This window comes from Manis javanica, chromosome 10, assembly GCF_040802235.1.
Source record: "Manis javanica isolate MJ-LG chromosome 10, MJ_LKY, whole genome shotgun sequence".
NCBI lineage: Eukaryota > Metazoa > Chordata > Mammalia > Pholidota > Manidae > Manis > Manis javanica.
The window spans coordinates 88,630,124-88,655,457 of record NC_133165.1 but is presented as its reverse complement, the minus strand read 5'-3'; the positions used below and the strand labels follow the sequence as shown (position 1 = coordinate 88,655,457).

Here is a 25,334-nt window from a genome sequence, read left to right as displayed (position 1 = left end):
TGGCTGCACGGCTGAAGGCTGCTTTCCTCACCTGATCTAGCTGTTTCTGGATCTTGCTCTGCTGCTCCGTAACCAGCTTGAGCTTCTCAGCATCAGCTTCTGGGAACTCACGGCCGGCCTTTTTGGCAGTGCGCTGCTTGGCACACAGAGCCTTTCGGGACTTGCGGTGCACACCAATCTGCTCCTCGAGCACCTTCAGCTGCATCTGCAGGAGCTGTTGGGTATGGAACAGCCACTCCTCATACTGCCGCTGGTCAGCCTCATCTGGGAAAGTAAGAGGGGTGTCAAGACCCACAAAATGGTGATCCTAATCCCTCTTCTTCCACATGCCCCAAGCCACTTACTTCCCTGCACACACCTTCCCATCCCCATACTCACTGATCACTCCCTGGGCAAAAGCAGGTGGATTGGGACGAGGCTGGGAAGGGTCACCAGCACTCCGCTCCTGCGATGAGAGAGAGACCACTGAACGGTCACTGTGCCACACCAGGCCCTAATAAGGATGGCCCAAAGGCATAGGGCACAAGTTCCTGCTCCCACCTGATCACTTACCTGTCCACTCCCAGCTGCCACATGATTCTGCAGATCACTGCTGGGCCCCCCTGAGAGTCTCTGGGCTAGCAGGGACACTTGCTGCCTGCAGTCCACCAAAGCACAGAGGATGCATTGGTGATGGGGAAAGTTGAAAAGCAGAGGTGGGACAAGTAGGGAGAGGGATAGAAAGGGACCAACCCCCTAATCTTACCTGTTCATACCAGGTGCCACTCCAATGCTGCCCTGAGCCATTACCTTCTTGATGCCTTTCAAAGCCACCATCTTAGCCTTTGCAATGGGATCAATTATATCTTCTGCAGCAAACTTGTCCAGGTCTGGAGAGGGAAAAGCTAACTGAGCTGGACATTGGGGTCAAAGGTCCACTCCATGCCTGCCATTCCCTCCAACACCTTGACCTCAACCATGCCAAGCAGAACAATGGCATGGCATGGTGGAAAGACAACTAGACTAGGAGCCAGGCAGTGTGGGTGACTCAGCTCTATTATTCACAGGGCATGTGGCCCTGGTTTTTTTTTTTCTGGCACTGTATTAGGAATAAGTACTTGGTAAATATTTGTTGAGCCAATATATCAACATCATTTCACTTCTCTGAGCCTCAGTTTACTTCTCTGTTTGATAGAGATCATGATTTCTCTTCTGCCTACCTCTTGAAGCTACTCGGAAGACCTAATGAGAAAAGAATATGAGTACACTTTATGAACTAGAAAGCATTCTTCAAAAGTAATGTTCTTAGGGCAACTAGTGTAGCCCAAGAACCTAAGATACAGGCAGTATGCCAAAGCCCTAGATGCCAAAGCTGCTTCAGGCACAAGCATCACTCACAGCCCACTTCCCTGCCTACCCAGGATGCTAGGTACAACAGGAGAAATAAGCAACCACCAGCAAATTAAAATTCTCCTAAGATCCTCAATATTATATCTCCACTGCTCAGAAAACTGGCTCCCTTTTTAAAGGACTAACCAAACTCCCTTTCCTACTGTTTCTGAGGCAGTTAAGAGAGACTCTAGCTCTATTCGTTGTGTGATCTTGGGCAACTTAACTTACATGCCTGTTTCCTTTTCTATAACTGAAGATAATAATAACCAATTTAATGAGTTGGTTGTGATGATTAAACAAATATAAAGCACATTGCTTGGCAAATGGTAGTCACTCAATAAATGCTAGTTGTAATTTGAGATGGTCCCTCATCTGGCCCCTGCTTCTTCTCCAAAATTATGGTTCTGCCTCCCCACTTTCCTCCAGAGTCTACTCCAGCCTCACCACTTTACTGTCTCTAAATATGCCCCACTGACATTCTTGCCACAAGCTTCACTCAAGTCTTTTCACCTACCAGATTACTTTTTCTTCTACCACCTCTCTCCAAGTCTTAAAGATAAGTATCAGCACAGCTACAAAGCTTTTGCTAATCAGGCTTTATACATTCATTCCATTCAACTCTTCAAGCATCTGAATGCCTGCTAGATGCCAGCCACTGTTCCTTCCATCTTAAAAGCTATAGTGCTTCTGCCTACACCACTAGTAAGATATTTAGCCAAGGCTCTTTTCACTCCACCTCTCTTAACTAGGGATCAGCTTAGGTCTGCAGCTTAAGCACCCATTCGGTGGTTACCATGATCACCTGAGTAACTAAGCCAGTGCTCCCAGCTTGAAGTTACCTGTATCCGGGAAGAAGCTGTTAGCCAGCTGCTGCTGCATCGCCAGCTGCTGGGGTTTCATGCACATGGAAGGTGACATAGTACCCATGGGCTTCTGTGCCAACACTGACTGTTGGCTCTGCTGGGGCACCAAGCCTGCCTGCCCCCCATGCTGCCCACTTAGCATATGCCCTTGGTTGGATACCATGGCCATGGATGGGGCCAGGCGCTGCTGAAGGGCATGAGCTGGTGGCTGGGTGGGCATCAGTGGTTGGGCCAAGCCTGACTGTCGGGAACCTCCAAGTCCCAGGGCGAGCTGCTGTTGGGGCCCAGACATACTAGGAGAAGAGCCCTCATGTGGCAAAGACATAGCCTGGGCAGGGCCTGGTGCAGACAGCAGGGAATGCTGCTGCTGGGCAGGCTGCAGCTGTGCTGAAAGCTGCTGCTTCTTCTGCAGCTCCTTCTTCTCATGCTCCAACAGGTCCTCGATGAGCAAAGGCAATTCACTGGCTACCAGTGAGCTCTCCATTTTGTCCAGCTCATCCCCAGCTGCTGCATGTCCACCAGGCAAGGTAAGGGCCCCACTCTCTAGCTCAAACTTTTCCAGCAGGGAGGACCCTCCTGGGCCACTCAGTGGGCTGGGGGTCAGCAGGTGAGCTGGTGGTCCTCCAGAAGCCCCAAAAGAGCCCTTCTCAGTTGTGTGCCCACTGCTGGAAAAGGGTCCTGTGCCCAGCCGGGTGTCCCGGCTGCCCATCACATTCTGTCCTGGCTTCAGCCCCAGGCCTAGGGAAGTGGTGGCAGGTGCTGGCTCTGCTTTGGGGGTGGTCATGGTGAACTGGCAAGGGGAAGGGTGGCGCCCACCCTCCTCCACTTTGGGCTTCACATCAGAGAGCACCGGTGCCAGACGGGGTTCAGAGGCTTCAGCAGCAGGCAGAGGACGCTCTTCAGGGACCAAAGGTCCTGGCTCTACCCCGCGAAGCAGGGCTTCCCGCTCAGCCTTTTCATTGGCCGACTCCACCAGCCTCAGGTGCTCATTGAAGATGTCCTTCTTGTCCCCAGTATCCAGCTCAGGATCAGTATAGGCCAGTAGGTCAAACTCATCCCCATTGAGCAGGTCATCCAGGTGGGGGTCATTGGTCTCCAGATTTTCCAGGGTGCCCAATTCATCATCTCCCTTGGCCACATCCACACCCAGGCCCAGGTGAGCAAGCTCCTCGTCATCCTCTAGGGCCTTATGGGCATCAAAGTCATCATCCAGCTCAGGATCCTCACAGGGTAACTTTCCAGCTTCCAGGGCCAGAGGAGGGGGTCGGCCAAGCTCAGTGCTTGAGGGGGGCCGGCTGACCAGCTCCAAGCCAGTGGGCAGGGTGGGGCCCTTGGTATGGGGTGCTGGATGGAGGCTGTTTAGTTCAGGGGCTGGTGGGGCTGAGGGTTTCTGGGGGGGAAGGCCTGATATTGCCAGGCCTCGGAGCCCTTCAGGGGCCGGTCGGTGGGAATCCTCACTCACGGGGTAAAAACGGGGTCTCTGAGGGGGGCCTTGGCCGGGAAAAGGAGTCCCCCCGGGTCCTAGACCTTTTTGTACATTGTGCCGCAACTCAATGAACTGGGCAGGACCAGCTGGACCAGGCACTGGCTCACCAGGGCCAGGCAGGCGGGTGGGAACTCCCGCCAAGGGGGGGCCTAGGGCTTGACGGTTCAGCTCAGGCCCAGCTGAGGGGAAGCGAGCGGACATGGCGAGGCGCATGGAGGCCGCTGTTGCCTGCTGCTGCTGCCACAGCTGCTGCTGCTGCTGCTGCTGCTGTGAGGGCAGTGGCCCTGCGTAGGGCGTGCGCTGGTAGAAGGCCTGGGAGCCTCCCACCAGTTGCCTGCAAGAATACACAGCAGTCAGTAAGATGCAATCAGTATGAAGAGCTGGAACACAGGCAAAGGCAGCAGGGGAGGACTGAGTTAATACGGTGGGGGGGAAGGAATGGGAATGAACGAGTGAGCCTGGACAAGGATGAGAAAGACGGGACAGTGGACACACTGCACCATGGTGGTAAGCTGTTCTCCCATTCACCCCAAGGGAACCCCCAGGCTTACCGGCTGCTCACATCCATAGAAGGGGTGGCTGGTGGAGGTGGCCGAGAGAGCCGGTCATCGCTAGGGAAAGCCCCGGGCCCCAAGATGGGGCCACCCAGCTTGCTTGGGGGCAGCCCCACAAGGCTGCTCTTGTCCTAGAAGGGAGAGAGAGGAGGTAGGGCCACCTTCAGTACCCTGGACCCACCCACCCTTGCCGCTCTACCAACCTGGGTGCCAGCGAAGGGGGTCTGGCCTCGGCTCAGCTGCTCAAAGGCAGGGCTGCTAGGCTCAGCACCCCAGGTGCCTGGGGGCCCCACCACCCCAGCAGCTGCTGCAGCCGTTTCCTTCTCCTGCCGCAGGGTGTTGCGCTGGATCTGCTGCCGAATCAGCAGCTCCCGTAATCGTTGGCGCTGCACAGACAACAGAAAAGGGGTAAGTCCATTATACTCCAACCACAGGGCAGGCACAGGGACAGCAGAGACGTAGGGGCTCAGCTCCAGGATGCCAACCCACCTGCCGTTGCTTTTCCAGCTCTGTCTGGCTGAGACTGGACATGCCTGGGTCCTGGGTACCTGGAAGTTCGGGTGCCGCCAAAGAACTGCCCATTCCAGCCCCTGGGTCTTCTCGCTTATCAACTGGAGAGGTGATGCCTGCCCGCTGTGAGGCTCCATGGGACAGGTAGGGGAGGGATCCATCGGGTGCAGGTGGTTGTAGGACTGATGGAGGGCGTAGTGGGGACAGCCCGTAGCCCTCTCCTGTGGACCCACTGCTGGATCCCAGGGGGCTGCCCGATGGGTGGAAGTTCCCTGTGGCTACTGCGTAGTTTGTGCTTTGAGGCTTGCCCAAGGTAGGGCCCGGCCCAAAATGGCTGTTGATCCCATGGGGTGGAGGGAGACCAGGCTGAGGGACAGGGGGCTTTAGGGAAGGCTCCCCTACTGCCTGAGGGAAAGTGAAACGCATGGGAGAGGGGGTACCCACAAATGCACCTGTCCCAGGGGACCGGGCAAAATTGGGGGGCTGCCCACTTGGGACCTTGGCATGGAGCTCACCTGCTGGTCCTGAGGGCAGGGCTGCTGGGAAGCCCCCAGCCCCCAGTGGAGTGTGGGCTAGAGGCCCAGCCTTGAAGGCAACTTCAGGGGGCTGGGGTCGGGGTGGCTTATGCAGTGGGGCAAAAGGGTCACGGGACTGGGGGCGTGAGGGTGGGCGGGAGTAAGGGTCAGGGGACTGGAAGCGAGGAGTAACAGGAGATGGACAGAAAGCCTCAGCAGACAGAGGACGGGGTGTCAAGGGGGACTGGGAGCTGGACTGGGACTGAGGACTGGCAGGTACTCGGGAGAAAGGGTCGGAGGGCAATGAGCGGGAGGGGAGGGCACAGCAGCTCTCAGAGGGTGGGAGTTGGGGCCGAGGAGTCAATGGGGGCTGGGCATAGGGGTCAGGATAGGGACCAGAGCGAAAAATGTCCGAGTGGCTGGGAGGAGAAGGGGCCAAAGCCTGGGCAGGGGGTGGCTCCTGGGGTCTTAGGCCCAAACCAGGGCTCTGAGGCTCTACCTGAGACGCCCGAGGGGTTAGAGGGGCTTTGAAGACATCAGGTGCCTTTAACTCCAGGCCACCCAGGTGAGGGCCTGAGGAGGGTGAGTCAACAAAGCCCAGGTTTGGGGGCCCATAGCTAGGAGAAGATGCCCCAAGCTCTTCCTTCTTCACTTCTAGGGCCTTCCGAGACTCCCCAAAAGGTGGGGGTGACAGCAGGGGCTCCGAAGCCTTGCCTCCCCCTACCCCTGGGCTCTCAGGCACAGCCAAGTTGTCCAGAGAGGGGCAGCGGGGTTTGAGGAAGGGATCAGGTGTGGCAGGCTGGTGTCGAGGGGTGCCAGGCGGGGTAGCGTGGAATTCCCCTGGCTGGCCAGTCCCAGGACGAGATGAGGTGCCCAGCGTCGGGGGCTGTGTAGGGGCCCCAGTTGGACTAGGATAAGGAGGATAGGCGGGTGGTGCCGTGGGGAAGCGGGGCTCCAGAGCGTAGGCGGGGGCCAGTCCAAAGGGGTCCTGCGAAGGCACTTGGGCGGGCACCTGGGGTGGGAGCTTGAGGAAGAGCTCACCGGGTGAGTCGGGGCCGGGCACCGTGCCTGCCGGCGGCTTCAGGAACCCATCCGCAGAGGTAGACAAGCCGGCGGGGGTAGTGGGGCTGCCAATGAAAATGGTGGGGGCGGCAGCAGGGGGCGGACTGCCCAGAGCCCCTGGCTGGGGGGGAATGCGGAGATGTAGAGCCGGTCGGTCAGTCTTACGGGCCATGTCGCCCACCTTTGTCTGCTTGTTGATTTGGCTCTCAGCCTGCTACGGGAGGAGACCAGGCACAGGGCAGTCAGGCTGCTGTGGGCCAGCCCTGTGTCCCCACCCCACTCAGAGAGGCCCCCTAATATAGGACTTAGATGGCATGGCCCCAACTCACCTTTTGCACCTTGTTGATGCGGTGAGCTGCCCGGTTATCTTTGGCCTTTTGCTGAGGGATAGAGAACAAAACCTTAGGCCTAGGGTCAATATCTTGCCCGGCTCCCATCCCTCAAACTCCCTGTGCAGAAGCTGATCCCTTCTGGCCCAGATGCTTTGGGAATGGGGAATGGAAAAATCAGTGACTTTCCCAAAGACACCCCACCCTACTTGGTTCCCATGCTGATCCAGGCTCCATTCTGTCTCACCAAATAGGGGGCTTTGTCAGTGGCTGGAACTTTTCTCCAGAGCTTCATGATTTGTTTGCAACGGCTAGACCAGTCTGGAGGGCAGAGGGATTTTGTCAGAGGAGACGTGGCAGGTGACTCCTGTACCCACCACGTTACCAGACTGTCCCCCTTGCCCTCATCCCATGGGTACCTGGATAATCTTGCTTGAGATTGGGAAAGTTAATGTTGGCATAGAGGACAGGTGAGATGGTGGAGAGCTGGCCCAATTCCTCATCCTTCTCCCAGCGCTGAAGACTCCGTTGGTTATAGGAGAGCCCATCGCCTTCACCCTCTGTGGTGGGCGTGGTGGGGGTGGAGGGCGTGGTGCCCCCAGAGCCCGTCCAGGGGCTGTCTGGCTCACCGGGTTCTGGGCTAAAGAAGCCCCCGCGCTCCCTGGGGCGCAGGGGCAGAGAGTCACAGAGGGCAGGGATGCCAAGCCTCACTCCAGTTAAATGCCCAGAGTCCCCAGGCCACTGCCCTGCACTACACAGGAGAGCCATTATAAAGGGAGCAGAGGAAAATGCTGCTATAGCAGCACCCAGGAGTCCAAGGTTCCTTCCCTTGGCATGGCCCCCACTGGAGGGAAGAGATAATAGGGACTGCCCAAGGAGGTTAAGCATAGATACCAACCTAGAATCCAGGAAGGGGGACTGGCAGAGGCCTGGGTAAGAGTCCATTGGGCTGCTAGAAGGAAGAGTGCCCAAAGGAAGTCCACCTACAAGAGGCAGAGGATTAGAGAGAGGAAGCAAGAATCCCATCACGGGGGCAAGCCTGGCCATATCTCCCCACCCAGTCTTTAAACCACTCCATCTGCAGCACCTTGAGGAAAGGGCCTCTGCAATGGTGTACGGCTGCCGTCTAGGCCAGGGGTTCCGCAACCCAGATGCTGCTCTCGTTCGGAGCCCAGAACATCCTTGAAGAGCTGCTGCAGGTCCTTGGACTCCATCTTAGGCAGTTCTGTGAAGGATGGATGAAGGATGCTGCTGGGAAGACTGAGGAACTGAGGGAACACCACAGGTCTACACATGGTCAAGGCCCAGGAAGGTGCCCAGGACTCCCCACCAAAGAAATTCTAGATGACAGTCCCACAGGTTGGACCTTCTTCTCCCACTGAGAACTCATACATGAAGAGTGTGGGTCATGGTCTCACCTTCCGTGGGAATCCTGTCTAAGTCAGAGCTAAGCATCCCTTCACCCGGGGTTCCTGGCTTCTCAGGGTCACTGGGCACTGGGGATGCCTTTATGCCCCCATCCTCAGGTCCTGCAATTGCCAGGAGAAACCCATCAGCCACGGCCAGCATGGAGGTGAGCTACCACATAGGCCACCCTAACCCAGAGGGCATGGAAGTTTCCAGCCTCCAGCCCTGATGGTGCTCAGGGGCAGAACAGATTGACAAGGGCAAAACCAAGGTAGGACACAGTCCTCCCAACAACCCTCACCTGGAGTGTCAGCCTTGCCCTCGGGGCCCCGGGATTCTTCATCTGCAACATCTGGACCGTCATCTCCTACAAACAACAGTCCCCCTCCCATCAGAGATGTCCTACCCCTGATGTCCAGACCGGGTCCCCAGCTCCACAGGCGAAGGCCCTTGGCCCACCCTCAACACCAGCCCGTTCCCCACCAAATTCACTTGCCAGCTCCTAAGCACAGAGGCAAGCTAGATCCCTTCAGGCCATCTCCCACCACATGGCTAACCTTTTTGTGAGGTGGGGAGCTCCTTCTTATCTGAGGCTCCATCTCCCTTGGCTTTTGGGGTTCCTAGTCCAAAGGTTGGCCGGCCCATCCCAACTGCAAAAAGGGCCTTCCGGCTCAGGTCCAACAGCTCCTTCCCAAAGAAGGCTTCCTGTGGGAGAAGTCGGAGAAAGAAACTTCTTTGCGCCCTGAAAGGCAGGCGCCCCCTCACCACCCAACTCCCATCTGGGAGCCTGAGACCCACCTGCAGGTAAGCAGGGAACATGTCTTCAAGTTTGCTCTTCTTACGCCCTCGTCGCTGCTGCTTCTTCTTCTCATCCCCATCAGCTAAGTTCTGGTCCATGGAGGCCTCTGCAGGTAAGTCGGCAGACATCACTGGGGACGGAAGTGGGGGTGTCAGCCTCCCTGAGGACACTGGACGTGCTGCTCCAGCTCAGCCCGCAGATGCTTTCTGCCCTCTCTCCCCACCACCCTCTTGGCCCCAAGAGTGAGGCCCCACCCCCGGGCCTCCCTGAAGCTGTCTGAGGGTGCTGGGACCCCCACCTGCTCCCAGGCCCCACTGGAGCCCTCACCCGTCTCACCCTCGTCGGGCTGCCCATCCCCACTCAACACCTCCGCCTGTGCAGCAGGCCCCTTTTTCACACGTGTGTGGGATTTCCGCTGTCGCACCATGAAACCACCGATGCCTATGAGGAGGCAGAGGGGAGGCTGAGAGGCTGCCAGAGACTTGGCGGGCTGGCCCTCACCACACTGCCCCACCCCAGGGCCTCACCAGGCCGATAGGGTTTGCGTTTGCGCTTTTTGCTTTCCTCCGTCTCCTCTTTGCCAGGCTCCACATCAGGGCTAGGGGGGCCCTCCAGCTTGACCTCACATTCCATGTGCTCCACACCGCCTGCGGACAGGGATGAGATGGAGGCGCATCAGAGACACAGGCCCTTTTAACCCCGTCATGCCACCACTCAGGAACAGCGCGCTTTGCCACAGAGCCATTCAGAAAGACCAACTGCGGCTTGAGGGTGACTGGGAGTGGCAATGCCGCCTCGTCCAGCATACCTTCCACAGGCATGCTCCCATTACTTTGGCACTGAGATTCCCCAACCTGACCTTCACCCTTGAGCAGCTCATCAGTGTCCAGGTCTCCATCCTTCTTGTCATCAGGGCCAAGGGCATCTGAGGGCTCAGAACCCTCTAGCCCTGCCTCGCCTGGGAGGCCAAGCCGTCCTCGCCGTTGGCGCCGCTTGTGCAGGGGCGACATGGTCAGATTACGCAGCACAGCCATGCCAGTTTCTGTCAGCCACACGCCCTCGAAGCGAAAGTACTGGGGCTCTGCACACAGGGGAAGAACATGTAAGGCCTGGACAGAGGTCCTAAGGAAACCAGGACTCCAGATTTCAGCCTAAGTCCCTAGCTGGGACAAAAGAAGTGGGAGACAAAAAGACCAAAGTCCAGCCTGGAGTCTGAGGGCTGGGAGAGAAGAGGCCTGAGGCCCAAGTTCTCTATCAGTGACCCAGGGGATTCAGAAAGACTGCTAGGAGGGAGCCTGAGTTTGCTCACAATTAACCTTTGGTTCATTAAATGTATCATCCTCCAGCTGTCTGGGGCTAAGAAAGCCCCTTCTTGCTGAGTGCCAGCATGCAGGGCCTGCCCCAGGTGCCAGAGCAGTGCCCACATCTTGATGGTAGAGGAGATGGCCCCAGTCCCCTTCACTGAGGAGACAAAGTTGTGTACTGTGCTCACTGGAGGTGAGAGTCTGGCAGTGCAAAGGCCATGTTGTATGATAGAAGGTACTCTGGGAAATGGATTCTAGTCATAACTTTACCAATAACCTACTGGATGACCTTGGCAGGCCACTCATCCTCCCTGGGTCTTCGTTTCCTCCTCTGAAAATAAGATGAAACTGGGGGTGGAGCTAGACCAGATGGTATCTAAGGTGTCCTCTGGTCTTAGCAGTCAGAATTCCAGTGACTCACCTGGCTCTTTCACCTTCATAGGAACCAACTCTGGAGGTGCAACAGGCGCTGCAGAGGAAAGGGCAAACAAGGCCGCTTGAGGTCCTGCCCCATAGCCCCTCTGCCCTCCTCCTTCTCCCCTCCCCATAGCTCTGGGTACTCACCAGCAGGCTTTACCACGTAAGGCTGGCAGGAGACACAGTCAAAGCCCTCATCAGCTGCTTGCTCCACGTCATCCTCTGTAAAGAGGCTCTCACAGCCAGCATGCATCCACCTGGGAGAAGACCAGGAGAGATAAACCGAGACAATGCAAGGCTGAGAACAGGGAAGAAAGGGTCTATAGAAGGGGAAGGGGGGGACCCTCACCGTTCACAGTGGCGGCACTGGATTAGTAGGTCCTCTTCCACATACGGGGCATAACAGATAGGGCAGGTCACCAGGCTGGCACAGGGCCCACAGTGTGTGTAACTATTCTGCCATTCACAGTGGAAGCCAGGGGAGGCGGCTCCACACTGCATACAAGACACACACCTGGTGGGGGCAGAAAGACAGGCCCTCAGCACCTAACCTACCCAAGGCACCCAGTGGTGCCCTCACTGAAAACCAAGTGACCAGGCTGTCCTTCTAAACCCAGCCTGTGTCACGTAGTCAACATCTTGTCTATGCAATCATCTCAGGACCAGGCCCCTATGAAGACCCCAGGTCCCCTTACCACTTGCACTTCCAGCCGCCCTTGGGCACGGTGAGCAGTGGGGGGTCCAGACAGTAGGTGTGGTAGCTAATGTCACAGTCATCACAGAGCAGAAGGCGTGAGGGGTCTGAGGCCTGGCCGCACACCTCACACACGATGCACTCCACACAACGCCAGCCCTTTAGCAGCATCACCTTGGTGATCTGGTGCAGAAGATGGCAATTCCTCAGGGTGTGATACAGAGGGGAGGGAAGACCTCTTAGGGGAGGGTGGGATTTATATGGGTGGGGCTGGAGGACCCCAGTGCACAGGCCAGACCTCCATTTGAACACAGAAAGGCTATGAACAGCACTCTCATCCCCAAAACAGCAGCTCTCAACTTAGGCTTCCAGGGATCTCTGCTAATCACAGACTAGCCTCACCTGGCCACTGCCTCATTACGGTCTTTTACTAACCAAGTCCCCAAGAAGACTGTAGAGAGAATTAGGTTGTATTTCCCCCAATTTTGCTTGAACATTTAAAACCTGCTACTGCTGCAAGTTAGTGAATATTACAGTGGACAAGTCCTAAATTAACATTAATGAAAATCCTAAAACAACTGATTGTGTAGGTTGAAACACTGCTTTCTCTTTGCACATATGTGTTTATTATTTTGAAGTTACATTTTATTTCCAGACCATATCATTTCCTACTAACAAAGTTCACATAGTTTATATGATGGATTGAATTATAAAGGTAAGTCATGCTCTACCACAAAGAAACTTATAGACCACCATGATTTCCAAAGTACTTTCACCCAAGATGAGTTTGAAAATCACTGGTGACTGATGAATGACTTCATGACCAAGGGCCACCTTAAGTAGTATAGCCGTGCAAGGAGCCTAGGATAAGAAAGAACAGATCCCGTTCCCCATTACAGCCTTTTGGGTCCTGAACTCACCTTGCTATTGACACAGTAAGGGTGATAGCACTGAGAACACTGGGAGCAGGCAAGGAGGTGGCCCTCTGCCCCCCGGCCAAAGCTGCCACATACCACACACATGTCCTGGGGATACAAAAAAGAAAAACCTGTATGTCCAACCTAGTCTCCTCATCCCCCTCAGTCCTGGCAACTGACTACAACACTCATCTGAGAGGATGGAGTCTGGAAACCAAAAGCCTGTCCCCCAGCACTAGGACAGCGTGAGCCATCATGGACCCTGTTCCTTCCTAGCATGTTTATCTGACCAGGAAATGTGAATGATACAGCCAGAAATGGGTAAAGGAAAGAAGAGTAAAAGAAAGATAAGATGGGTAAAGACTAGTCAGGATGGGAGAGTAATATACATAACAAAATTCTATCCGCTTCAAGATTATTCAGGTGAGAACACACATAGGCACCATAGACCCTAACTGTCAACAGAGCAGAGACCATTTCTGCCTTTTGCATTTACATCCCTAGCTCCTAGCTCAGTCCCAGACTCAGAGGAGACATTCAAGAGACATCTGACAGACAGACGGACAAATGAACAACATGATTCTGACTCACTGCCTGTTTTCTCATTAGCTGGGTATCTCCAGAAGCTGGTCCTTGATTTTCTGCATTTACCCTCCCACCAAAACACACAGAGCAGAAGTTCAGTCTCCCAGGTCCCACTGCTGAGGATGGCACTAACCAGTCAGGTATGGTACCTGCATTAGGACAAACTTGTCTGTGTTGGAGAAGAGAACCACAGTATTTTGCATGGTGTCATCATCGTCGTCGTCTTCTTCCTTGCTGGGAGAGCTATCGATATCAGCAACCTTATAGGCAGAGAGTTGTTCAAAGTGAGGCAACAAAATCTGCCCCAACAAAGCGGCTTTGCACTTTGATGCTGGGGGAGGGAGGTATGAATCCCTGGCTAAGACGAAGGCCAGAAGCCAGGACTAAGAGGCAGAAGAACACCCCAGCTCCCCAACTGGGCCTCAGCCTGGACAGCAGAGATTTCAGAGAAGCCTGGGGGCCAAGTGGACAGAAGGAGCACAAATACAGCCAGACAGGGCTTAGGCTAGCAGGCAGGCAGGTGAGCATAAAGGGGACTGGCAGGATTTAAAGGGTGTTTGTTAATCTTCAAGGGGCCAGCTGAAGCAAGTTTGGGGAATGGGAGGCCTCTTCTTACTACCAGAGTCTCAATGGAAGAAGTAGTTGATTTTAGCCGGGCCCGTCCTCTCCCACGTCCTCCATGTGCTCCTCCACGTGGACGGCGCCTTCCTGGGAAACTACTGCTGCGACCCTGAGGGAAGGAAAGGGATGATTACAGGAGCAGGTCGAGGGCTACTGTCTTGGGTCCACAGGCTGGAAGGGAAGAGAAGAGATGAATGGACAGAGCATGACAGGTAATAATAAAGCCCAGAGTTCCAGTCAGCACAGGGGAAAAAGCCAAGCTCTCAAGAGAGCTACGGGTAGGTGGATCTGGCCCAAATCATGCCGCCTCTCCCAAGAAAAAAAGAGTGGCCAACACAGTATGATGAGAAAAAATACTGACTTCAAAGACCTGAGTTCCTACTGCTGATTCTATTAGTGGCTAAGTATGAACCTGGGCAAGCCACATTCCCCTCTATATATCAGTATTCTTCTTCCTAAAGAGGATAGACTAAAGGATCTCTGACAATCTAGGATTCAGTAAGCTAGGTGGGAAAATACTGGTGACACAGGACTATAACTCTGAAGGTGGCATGATGTTGATCAGATCCAGTGGCTGGATAGTCCCTCACCTGTTTGATGCGGGAACGAGCTGGGGAGCTGCGCCGCCTCCCCTTGTCCCCCTCAGCTTTGCCTCCACTGACAGCTGTCCCAGCTTCACACAATAGCGAATCATCAGTCTCTGGCAGCGAGTCGGTACAGAGCCGCAAGGAGCCCTCATCTCGGGCTGGACTAACATCTGTAGATACCCCCAGCTCCATGGACAAGGAGCCACCCCCTTCGGGGTCAGGAGAGCCTAGCAGGGGCTCTGAGCCAGGAAAACTGGCACTGGCATCACCCTGGCTCAGATTGGAGATCTCATTAACGATGTCGGATTTGATGAGAGTGGGTGGGGTGGGGGCCACTGGTGCACGCAGCTCCTCTTGCTCTTCACAGGGTGATCCCTGCCCTGTCTGCTTGCATTCTGGGCCATAGACCTCCATAGGGGTCACAGGGGCCAGCTCCTCGGGGTCCAGGAGCGCAGGGGAACCCTTAAGTTCACTAGTCAAACTGCCAGGGGTCTGTCCAGGTTCTGGCTGTGAACAAGGAGTGTCAGTCCCATCCAGAGGGGCTGTGTCTTCCCCCAAGCCAGAAAAATCATCCAGGGCTGGGGCAGGGCTGGGGGCGGGGCAGGAAAGGTTCCCCATCGGGGAGGGAAGAGGACTAGTAGGGCTGGGTTCCAAGTCTGGGCACTCAGGTTCAAGGACTTTCTCAGTGTCCATTTCATGTGGTTCAGCCTCATCTGAGACCTCCACTGCCTTCTCCACGGAACTCAGTAGACAGCGAATGGACAGTGGTAGAGCAGGAGGGGAGCACTGGGATGGAGGGGAGTTTTGGGGAGGCAGGGAATGCTGGAGGAGCGGAGAACGCTGAGGAGGAAGGGGCTCCATCAGAATGGGAGAGGCTGGTCCCACTGGGGAGCCTGGAGATGGGGGGAGGATCATAGGGGGTACAGGCTCAGGGTCAGTGCAGTTAGCTTCTGGGGGAGGGCTAATGGGTGTCTCTAGGATAGGGGCCGCCAATGGTGACTCAGGGTCACTATCCTCTTTGGCACCAAAGCGGTACTCTAACTCCCCCAAAGGAGACAGGGCTGGCGGGGCCACAGCTGTGATAATGGGTGAGAGCGGAGGAGGAAGAGGATCTGGAGGAAAAGAGAAAAAGGGAGGCTTTTAGATTAGATATGCCTTAAAGAGCTAAGACTGTCCCAGAGTAAGGAGGTACTAATATACCCATACCTGGTGGCATCAGCTGAGGCGACAATGATGGCTCCCCAGCTGGGGACAGCGGCAGCTCCTCAGGCAAAGGGGACAAAGGTGGTTCCCCAGGCTCAGACAGGACCTGCTCTCCAAGCAAAGGGGATGAGCATGGCTCCCCAGGCGGGAGGAACGAGGGTAATTCCTCAGGTGCAGGGCACAGGCCTGGCTCCTCAGGGGGCTCCTCAGGTCGAGGGGACAGGTGTGGTTCCTCACGCTGGGGGGACAGGCAGGGCTCTTCAGGCCCAGGGGACAGCTGTAGGTTCTCAGGCTTGGGGGACAGGAATGGCTCCTCAGGCCGGGGGGACAGAAGCAGCTCCGCAGGCCCAGGGGACAAGTGTGGCTCCTCAGGCTGGTGGGGCAGACACAGCTCCTGTGGCTGTGGGGACGGACGTGGCTCCTCAGGCCTGGGGGACAGGTGTAGCTCCTCAGGCTGGGGGGACAAACATGGCTCCTCAGGCTGGGCAGACAGACGTGGCTCCTCGAGTGCAGGAGGCAGGTACGGCTCCTTAGGCTGGCAAGGAAGATGAGGCTCTGCAGATCGAGGGGACAGATGCGGCTCTTCTGGCGCAGAAGACAGGTATGGCTCCTCAGGCCGGGGGGAACGATGTGGCTCCTCAGGTGCAGGGGACAGACGCGGCTCCTCAGGTGCAAGGGACAGAGGCGACTCCTCAAGAGGCAGGGACATAAGCAAGTCCTCTGGTGGTGGGGAAGCATGTAAGTCTTCAAGTGGCGGGGAAGCAGGTGAGTCCTCAGGTGGTGGGGACAGGCGTGAAGCCTCAGGTGGAGGGGATGTGGGAGATTCCTCAGGTGGTGGGGACAGGGGAGATTCCTCAGGTGGTGGGGACAGGCGTGACACTTCGGGCGGTGGGGACATAGGTGAGTCTTCAGGTGGTGGGGACATGGGTGAGTCCTCAGGCAGTGGGGACAGGCGCGATGCCTCGGGTGGTGGGGAGAGAGGAGACTCTTCAGGTGGAGGGGACAGGGGTGATTCTTCAAATGGTGGAAATAGACAAGATGCCTCAGGCGGTGGGGACCTGGGCGACTCTTCAGGTGGAGGAGACAGGGGTGACTCCTCAGGTGGTGGGGACAGGCGAGATGCCTCTGGCGGTGGGGAAGTAGGCAATTCCTCGGGTGGAGGGGACAGAGGAGACTCCTCAAATGGGGGGGACAGGGGTGATGCTTCAGACGGTGGGGACAGGGGTGTCTCAAGTCGGGGGGGAGATGGGGGTGACTCCTCCAGTGGAGAAAAAGGTGATGATTCTGGAGGGGGAGACAGAGGAGACTCCTCAGGCGGTGGGGAGAGGGGTGACTCCTCCGGTGGTGTGGACAGGCGTGATGCCTCAGGCGGCGGGGATGTGGGTGACTCCTCAGGTGGTGGGGACAGGGGCGACTCCTCAGGTGGGGGCAGCAGTGGCATCTCCTCACTTAGGGGGGCCTCCAACTGGGGCTCAAGTTGGGCCCCTGCTCTCCCTGCAGACATAACATACTCTGTTACTACCTGAGTCAGCTCCACTCCACCAAAGAGCGGGGTCTGGGGCAAAGCAGAAACTGTCCTTTGCCACAGAACAGAAGGGGATTACTTTCAGACACCCTCAAGTCCTACTCACCTAGTGGTTTGGCTTCACATTGCAGGGGCCCCAGTTCCTTGGGTTGCATAGAGGTCATGTGCCCACCCTTTGGCTGCCCTTGGCTGTACAGAGCATCAGGCTCATCACTGGAGTTATCACCGGGCTCTGCGGGTGAGAATCTGCAGAGGGTACAGGAGAGCAGGCACCATGGCTCTCATCAGCTCTCAAAGCCTAGAGAGCACCCTGGGGCAAGGTATGAATGCTATGGCTTGTACTACCCATTTTGGGGCTCTCCTATCAAAGTCAATTCGCTGTAACATGGCCCCTGCCAATCTCAGTACTTTGATCCCCAACCCCAATCTCTTCTAGTTCACACCAATTACCTGCTACAGGCAGAGGGAAGCTGCTCATCAACAGAACTGACAGGCTGTTCTCCCTGGACTTTGTGACAACGGTAACAGAGTGAGAAGTTCTCAAACCACTCAGAGTTGGGATTCAGCTCTGCTGAGCCTGCCCCACAGGCCCGGCACACTCGACATGCCTAGGGGAATGGGGCAGGCAAAACAGGCATTGATTAGACAGCAGACACTGGAGGGCACAGGAGTCATCAGAACAAAGAAACTCAGGATGTTGCAAGAGGCAGAATTGGGGAGAGTTAGGCAGAATCAGAGGCACTTACCTTGCACTTCCAAGAGTGAGCAGGCAGTTCCTCCATAGGTGGTTTTAGGCAGAAGGTATGGTATCCTTTGTCACATGTCTCACAGACCAACATCTTAGAGTCATTCCCGGGTTTCCTGCAGGGGCAACAGAGCATGTAACAGGATTCCCTCCTTGCCCTTATTTTCAACCCTAACCTGGGCCTCACCCAAGACTTCCTCCTGCCCTCCCCTTACCTGCAGGCTTGGCACACTTTGCACTCAGGGCACTGCCAGCCAGCACGCTTGCGGGCAGTCAGAGCAGTATCCAGACAGGCCCCGTGATAGTGATGCCCACAGCTGGTGCAGAAGAACAGGTCACACAATTCCCCTGGCCCCTCACATACTGCACAACGAGCTTCCTCTGCAGTGGGAGGGGACAGACCACCATCAGCTATGGACTCCTTGAAGGACTCAGCAGTGCTCTCTACGTAACACGCATTCCATGGACACAGAATGAACAAATAACAAGTAGCTACTGACTGTCTGCCTAATACAAGCCAGGCACTATTCTAGGCAATGCAGACACCATGGTACACCAGGCAGCCAAAGCCCCCGCACTCCTGAAGCTCACACCTATTTTAGTGGCAGACTGGTACAAAAACTAGTCTGGGCAAACAAGGGGCCAGGCACAAGTGGCCCCTCATTTTCCCTAGGTCCAAAGGACAGGACTTCTCACCCAGATGTGCGGCCCCCTTGCTGTGCTCTGGGCATAGCAGCTGCAGTGTTCTCATGGATAGGAAGGAACCACTGGCGGTGGCACAGGGGAAGTGGTAAAGCCGTGGACATCCGGGCGAGCGGCAAGGGATGGAGGCACCGAGCCTGGTGCAGTGGGAGCAGCGCTGCCAGGGTGAAGACAAAGCCACAGTGCCAGCTGGCTCTCTCCAGAGCAACAGGCCAGGCACTAGCTCTGCTTCAGTGTCCTTGCCCACTGTCCTTCTCATTCCACCCAGACTCTCAAAAGCCCACCAGCCCTGCCCAACCTGCCCTTTGCCTATACAATCCCTGGGCCCCACCTGTGAGATCCCTGAGAAGATGGCCTTGTCCACACCACATAGTTCTGGGCCCTGTTGCCCCCATACACCTGCCGACCATGCAGCACACCAATGGTGAGCCCAGCAGGACCCTTTGTAGGTGCAAAGAGGTAAATGGAAAGGAAAGCGTTAACAAAAAGAAGATCTCTGGCTCAGGACTATCCAGCCCCTTTCCCCCTTTCCTACCTGAATCAATTACCCACTTCCCCTCACTTTACCTCCAGGTTCTCCTAGGTGGGCAGGTGTCAGGCCCTCAGGGAAACCAATCTGTGACAGGTCCTCATTGGGCCGTGCTGCCTCACTGGGCCCTGGGTTCCTCCCAGGGGACACCACTGGACACCGGGGCCAGTCAAATGGCAACTCAAAGCGCTGTAGCTCCCGCTGCCCATGTAGACTGGGCTCCCCGCAATTGCAGAGAGCACAACGCCGCACTGGACCCCCACTGTGGACACACAAGCATTAGCATTATGATGAGCTCCTGCCCACAGCATCCTGACGACCCCATGATTTAGCTTTCCTATGCTTCCCAAACACTCATTTTCCTAAATCTTCCTCCTTGAGAGCCCCGACTCTCAAAAATCAAATCCTCACATGCTCTTATACCCTCATTTCCCCAAACTAGTTACCTGCAGTCCTGGGGAGGCTCCTGAAGCCTGGGAGCCCCAGAACTGGGCACTGAAACCTCCCCCACATGTGGGTTGGGAAGGTCTGGTTCAGTGGTGCCTGACTCCTCAGAGGCTGTAGGTCCATCAGCTAAGTGAACAGAGAAGCACACATCAGCCATCATCCTCTAACACCAGTCCACTCATCAGATCCACGAGATTATCCAAGACCTTTGGTGATCATGGTGATGGCATTTCAACTTTTGTCCCAAAGAACAAAGTCCTTCAATTACCTGTCTATTACACAGATTTAGCTCCTGTCCTTGTGCCAGGAACAGAAATCTAAGGTTGCCTGGGAAAAGAAGAAAACCACCAGCAAATTCAGAATTTGCCCTACTCACCTGCCGGTTCTGAATCTTTATCCTCACCAGGCGGCTTCTGGCTGTCCATCCCTCTCTCCGACTGGGCAGGGCCCTCTCGGGGAGACCTGACAGAGTCAAAGAAATATCTATATGTCTAGTTAATCTCCTCACTAAACACTTTCCCTATAAACCTAAAAGGAAGGCAGTATTAGTATCTAGACCCTACAGAAGTCAGAGCAAAGCCATACCTACAAACTCCTGTACTAAAGACAAAGATTAAGTCCTTCTCCCTAACCCTCATCCCACTGCCTACTTCTTCCCCAGGTAAGCATACCCTCTTCTCCCATTCTGGTTTCTAAGAGGATTCACTCCCATTCCCCACTTCCCACCTCCTGTTTAAGAGTCCCCAGGGCAACAGCATCCAACTAGAAGCGCATCCAATCTACATCTAGTAATGCCCTCTGCTTCATGTCTGAGTTCTTGGCTTCTGGTGGGCCTTTTCCTTCAAGTCTTAGGTCAGCTACCACATTAGAGGTCTGTCAGTGCCACCCCAGGAACAGTCATAACCCAAGAGGTCTGAGTCCAGCCAAAATCCCTCTCCCAGAGACAGAAGCTGGGGTCTTGCAGGATGTAGAACACCCTTCTGGAACTAAAGCTATGGGTGGATCTCCCCGACCTCCACAGCATTCAACCAGGACATCCCAATCACTACAGAAGACACTACCCCATTTCCACCCACTGCTCCTCCAAATCCATCTCAGGCCCACCCCCTGGCCCTGCCATGACTGAGCTCAGGATCTCACCCAATGGGAATGCTTCAGGTCATTGCCCTTGGCAACGTCAACTGCCCTTCCTCCTCAGATGTCCCTAGTAGTTAACAGAAGTGGGCCTTAAGAGTTACTGAGCATGTGTAGCCAGGCTTGAGGCTAAGCATGCTGGGAGTTGTAGTCTCAGGAAGCATACTGCCACTTGAAGTTCTAAACCGGGCAGGACACAGCAGCTTCCTTCCTCTTCAGTCAAGCAGGGTTTCCACACACTATGGGGGTGGGGGCTAACGGTCCCCTCTTCTACGATATGCCTACCTATACTGGCGCAAATGAAACACACTAAAGTTATACCTGAGAAGGTTAAGAACCACACCTTTGAGCAAGTTTTCCTAAACCTCAGAGGGAACTAAGCATAGTACGAAGGAGAGAAGAGTAAGAATTACAGAAGTGAAGAAGAGCAAAGGGGTCCTTTAGAAAAGAGACAAGGATAGGAGCCAGCAGCTCTTAAAAGGGAAGGATTGGGACTTAAGCAGAGAAAGGGTGGGGGAGAGGGTATCCCACAAACAGAACTTTAAATAAAAGTCTGAGAAATTTATTTCTCACCTTTTCCACTTCTCTTACTTAACCAGAGGGACCACACCAACTTTACCAAGGACAAGCCTCTCTTCCCAAACCAAATAACAAATACCCCAGTAAGCCACTGGGGTTGAATGACTGGAGCAGATGAGACAAGGGAGCCCTCAAAGGTGCCCAGGACTGGTAAATCAATTACCTAAGAACCACATAATCAGTCCTCTTTTCCTGAACTCACTCTCCATTTCCAGAGATTGGAAATGCACCTCATGTGACATGCCACAGGAAGGAAAATTTTGTTTCTACTTTTTTACCCTCACACTGAATCTACTAGACTGGGAAAGTGGAGTATCACCTGATACCTGTTACCTCCATTCCCAGATCATCTCTTTCCCAAACCTACCACACAACATGAAAGTAAAGCAGGGTCATCTGGCTGGACCACAGAAAAGCCGCTCAGGAACTTCAATGGGCCCCTTAGACGCCACCTCTAGGAAGTATGGGTTAGGGGTCAGGGCACAAGCCAAGACCCTCATCTAAGGCCTGACCACGCCAGGAGACTTCAATGTTTCCTAAACGTGCATACCTTATAGTGCCTTACCACTATGCGCCCCAAAGATCCTCTACCTGCTCTGCTCTCAAAGTTGAGGCCAAAGTCACAAACAGCATGAAATAAAAAGTAATGGTGATAATATAGTGGGTGGGAGGAGGACTGCCTAACACAAGGCCAGAGGGACAAACTCCTCTGCCCTCCCCTGAGCACAGCCCTCTCGAGATGGTAAAGCTGGCACTGCTTGAGAAGGTACAGAAAGCACCTTCACCCAGCCTTTGGGAGACAGAGTACTAACACCCTCCAAAGCTGGAGCCTCCATCACTGGGCTGTGGAAGATGGAAGAGAGAAAGAAGCAACAACAAGAGTGTCCTCTAAGCTGTACCCTAAAGAACTCAGGCACCTCCGAAGAGCCTGAGCCCCATTTCCCTACCCCAGTCTATCACCTTCACCCCAATGCTGAGTCCCAGCTGTCAAACCCCTGAATGGATCTAAACAAAGACCACAGGTTCCCCTATTCCATCACTCACAGCCAGAGACCCCCCCCAAATATATATAACTATATATACACACACACACACACACACCAACGTTTTTTACCCTGGCCAGGCTTCTTCTGGGGAACTAGAGATCCCAGAGAAGTACACATCTAGGGAGTAAAACTGTGCCAGCTCCCCTTGGTCCTAGGCCTAACAGTCCCAAAACAGCAAGGTAGAAGGCAAGGATTCCTCTCAACCCACTCTCCGCCATGCCTCCATCCCAGTCCAATAGCTTTAATTCCATTTTTCCAGCCAAAGGGGAAATGAAGGCTTGGAGAGGTGAAAGGCTGAAGCAGGCCCTTGAGTGAACAGCTCTTCTGTAGGACTCAGGACTTCCTGGTTCCCAGCCTGAGAATCAAACCACACCTCTCCCCACCCCCGTTTTTGGGCTGGCCTCTAAGAAGAATCCAAACAGCAACAGTGCCCCTGTAGACCCTCTGGAGCATCCCTGGGTTACCCTGGAGTCAGCCACAGCTAACAAGAAGAGGTCCCTCCTAAGGAAGTTCTTTAGGAACAGACAACAGGAAGGGTCCTCCACAGGAAGCACCAGCAGAAACCCTGGATGACAACTAGCCTCACTCTACCATCCCTGTGCAACCTATCACCTCGGGGTTCCTACCAGAAACCTGTCAAGGGCAAAGCCCCTATTTTCTCCTATCCAGAAGCAAAGAGATCTAGCCCATGTATGTTGGAGGGAGTGGAGTGAGGGAGCAAAACACACCAGCCAAATCCCTGCTGGGCAGCATGACAGCTGTGAGAGGGGCTGTCCCAGTCCAGGGCCTAGAGGCATGAGGCTCAAGCTGCACCCGTGTGCACCCACATACACACCCCTTCTCCTTAGCACCTCCTGCCAAGGCTGAAACACTGACTTCAGCTGAAAGAGCCCTGATCAGATCATTTCTCCTCCAAAGAGGTACAAGCCACCCTCTCCTGCAGGTTTGGGACAGGATCAGAGGCCCAGTTAACATTCCCTGACAGAAAAGGGTTGGAGAGGTTTGGCAAGGGCCTGCAGGCCTGGCCAGGGACTTATGGGCAACCAGCTCTCCACACCAGGCCCAGAGAAAGCGGGAGACAAAAGCCATTTTTCGCAGCCCATATTCGCAGGGAGCAAATCTCAACGGCCTCCTCTATAATCCCTTAGAGATTAGGTCCATCCCCAGAGGGGAGGCAAAGCAAACTAAGACAGTACTAGGCCTCGCTGGGGTCACTTGGTCAGGCAGGGGTAGTTTAAAATTGAACAGCAAGGCCAGAGCTGCCCCCAACCCCGCCTCCTTCTGGCCCCAGCCACCCCCTTCATCACACTAGTCAGTTTTCACACACTCTCCCTCTTTGCACAGAGAATAAGGCCTGGTGAAGGATCTAGGGTTCCCTGAGTCTCCCAGAGACTGCTCTCGGTGCCCGGATGGTCACGAACAACCTTAAGTCCACCCCAGCAGTAAAGCTGACCTGGCAGTGGCACCCTACCCCGTCTCCCAAGTTGTTCTGTTCCCAAGGCCCACAAGGAACCCTGAGGGAGCAGCAGCTGACTGGGATTGGTGCTGGCATCAGGGCCTGGGTCCTAGTTTAGTAGAGCTCCCCCCAAAGAAAAATAAACAGGCAGAGAGGCGATCTGGCCAGGTTCCCAAACTCCCGTGGTTCCCTGAACCCCCAGTCTTTAAAGAGGCACACCCCAAGACACCAGGCCTCAGTTCTGCTCTGGCGACTGGCTCAGGTTCTCTTGACAGTCCCTGCCAAAGGAACCCTCCTCAGCTCTGGCACCCCTTTCAACAACCTAAAGGCCAGCTACGGCCAAGAAGTCCATCTGGCCATGCCCATAGTCCAACCCTTTCTGGGCCCTGGCCGGGCGGACTTCACTCACCTCTTCACAGGACGATCCAGAAATCCTCATCCGAGAACATGGCCAGAGCCCGGGCCGCTCCCCGACCTCCAACCGCCAGAGCGATCACAGCCGCCCCCCACACGGGGGGGCCTAGGGGGGCCAAGAACGGTAAATCCAGGTCGGAGTGGCCACCCTCCCCCCAAAAAAAGAGCAAGAAGCCAACGAGGGGTTCTCTGCCTCGGGTTCCAGCAGTTTAGGTTTCCATGAACAGCCCTTGGGCGGCGAATCCCGAGCGGACACAAAGAGAGCACCGGTGGCTTTGATCTTGGGCGAGCAGGCTCCGCATCCGCGTCGTCGGGCGGCCTCTCGATCCTAGGGCCGGGCCAGCGCCCCGGCCGCCCGCGCCGGGCTCGGGCGGAACGTCGAGGCTCTCCAGATGGAACGTCGAGGCGCCTCCCCAGCAGCCCGGAAGGAATGCCGCGCCGCCCCGCGCCGGGCCCGGATGGAACGTGAGACCCTCGCAGGAGCGCCGAGCCCCTCTCCCCGCCCGGACCGGCGCCCCGGGGCCGCGCGAGCTACAGCGACGCGGAGCCGGCGGGGCCGCGGAACTGAACCTGACACACACCTAGCGCCGGGCTCCTCGACCCCAAGCGCTCGCCCTCGGCGGCTTCGAGCCCCCCACCTTCTACTCCCCCCGGGGAAGGGAGGAGGGTAGGTGGGCGAGGAAGAGGAAGGGGCGGGCGGTGCGAGCCCTTTGCCCGCTCCCCTCCGGCCGCTCCAGGCCCTGAGCTCGCCTCCCTTCCCCTCTGGCCTCGGGAGCTGCCCCGCCCCCGGCCTGGCCGGCTCTGATCGGAGGCACCCCCTCGACCCCCGGCTGGCTGTGATCGCGAAGAGCCTAAAGGTGCATGGCCCAACCCCGGCTCCCGGCGCCGGAGGTCAGGAAACTGAGCGGAAAGTGGGGAACGAGGCAGCCATTTGCAACCGGAGAGGAAAGTAGTGCAGCGCGGCGCCGCTCCGCCTCCCCCCCTCCGCCTCCTGTTCGGCCGGTAGGGTGGTTCCTGCGAAAGGGCTATTTCCTGGCTCGAGATCTCGGTAGCGGTCGTGGAGATTCAGGAAGCCTCCGGGGCGAGGTCCGAGGGGGAGCTTTTGCCTGGGGAACCCCACTCGAGAAGGGGAGAAAGGAGAAGACGCGGCCCTATTTTGTGTTGGAGCGGAGCGGCGGAGGGATACCGCCCTTTCGGAGGGAAGGCTGTGACTCTGCAGTTCTACGCACACGCTGCGGGACCCCTCCGCCACGGGTTAACCCCGACTGCGCCGGGCCGGCTGCTGTGCAGACACGTGGGAATGAAGCACCCCCCCGCCCCCCCCCACTTCTTCGCGCGGACCAGGGAACTACCTCCTTTACCGCCCGGCTCGTTAAACTAGGACTGCGGCCACTTTCTAATTCCTTTCCCTTGGAGTTATCAGTCCCTGAACCTCCAACTGCCCCCTTGCCTTGGCCTGGGGCAATCTTTCCCGAGAGGGGGATGGAAGAAGAGCCAGGAGCTTGGCCGCTGCTCTGCATCCTGGGAACTGGA

General features: G+C 55.9%; 1 protein-coding gene across 12 annotated transcripts in view; it reads right to left on the bottom strand.

Annotated features, from left to right (window-relative positions):
• Positions 1-25,334, bottom strand: part of KMT2D (lysine methyltransferase 2D) — a 39,515-nt gene extending 14,181 nt beyond the window's left edge. For 5 of the 12 annotated variants that reach the window (XM_073213572.1, XM_073213577.1, XM_073213580.1 and 2 more), the window contains exons 1-39: positions 23,797-25,334; positions 19,549-19,634; positions 19,172-19,298; positions 18,764-18,987; positions 18,528-18,637; positions 18,191-18,353; positions 17,710-17,875; positions 17,496-17,610; positions 17,200-17,357; positions 16,856-16,995; positions 15,228-16,718; positions 14,025-15,133; positions 13,430-13,543; positions 12,963-13,073; positions 12,232-12,336; positions 11,313-11,494; positions 10,967-11,131; positions 10,765-10,874; positions 10,622-10,669; positions 9,756-9,977; positions 9,424-9,543; positions 9,224-9,337; positions 8,896-9,026; positions 8,655-8,802; positions 8,399-8,464; positions 8,109-8,219; positions 7,778-7,915; positions 7,589-7,673; positions 7,110-7,351; positions 6,938-7,011; positions 6,691-6,741; positions 4,764-6,575; positions 4,478-4,660; positions 4,272-4,405; positions 2,211-4,054; positions 746-869; positions 553-637; positions 379-445; positions 32-264 (exon numbers count right to left, since the gene is read on the bottom strand). In XM_073213572.1, the coding sequence (XP_073069673.1) occupies positions 32-264; positions 379-445; positions 553-637; positions 746-869; positions 2,211-4,054; positions 4,272-4,405; positions 4,478-4,660; positions 4,764-6,575; positions 6,691-6,741; positions 6,938-7,011; positions 7,110-7,351; positions 7,589-7,673; positions 7,778-7,915; positions 8,109-8,219; positions 8,399-8,464; positions 8,655-8,802; positions 8,896-9,026; positions 9,224-9,337; positions 9,424-9,543; positions 9,756-9,977; positions 10,622-10,669; positions 10,765-10,874; positions 10,967-11,131; positions 11,313-11,494; positions 12,232-12,336; positions 12,963-13,073; positions 13,430-13,543; positions 14,025-15,133; positions 15,228-16,718; positions 16,856-16,995; positions 17,200-17,357; positions 17,496-17,610; positions 17,710-17,875; positions 18,191-18,353; positions 18,528-18,637; positions 18,764-18,987; positions 19,172-19,298; positions 19,549-19,597 (10,671 nt within the window). In that variant the 5' untranslated portion in view covers positions 19,598-19,634; positions 23,797-25,334. The remainder of the gene's footprint in view (positions 1-31; positions 265-378; positions 446-552; positions 638-745; positions 870-2,210; positions 4,055-4,271; positions 4,406-4,477; positions 4,661-4,763; positions 6,576-6,690; positions 6,742-6,937; positions 7,012-7,109; positions 7,352-7,588; positions 7,674-7,777; positions 7,916-8,108; positions 8,220-8,398; positions 8,465-8,654; positions 8,803-8,895; positions 9,027-9,223; positions 9,338-9,423; positions 9,544-9,755; positions 9,978-10,621; positions 10,670-10,764; positions 10,875-10,966; positions 11,132-11,312; positions 11,495-12,231; positions 12,337-12,962; positions 13,074-13,429; positions 13,544-14,024; positions 15,134-15,227; positions 16,719-16,855; positions 16,996-17,199; positions 17,358-17,495; positions 17,611-17,709; positions 17,876-18,190; positions 18,354-18,527; positions 18,638-18,763; positions 18,988-19,171; positions 19,299-19,548; positions 19,635-23,796) is intronic. The other 7 variants (XM_073213574.1, XM_073213583.1, XM_073213578.1 and 4 more) reach the window with 6 other exon arrangements.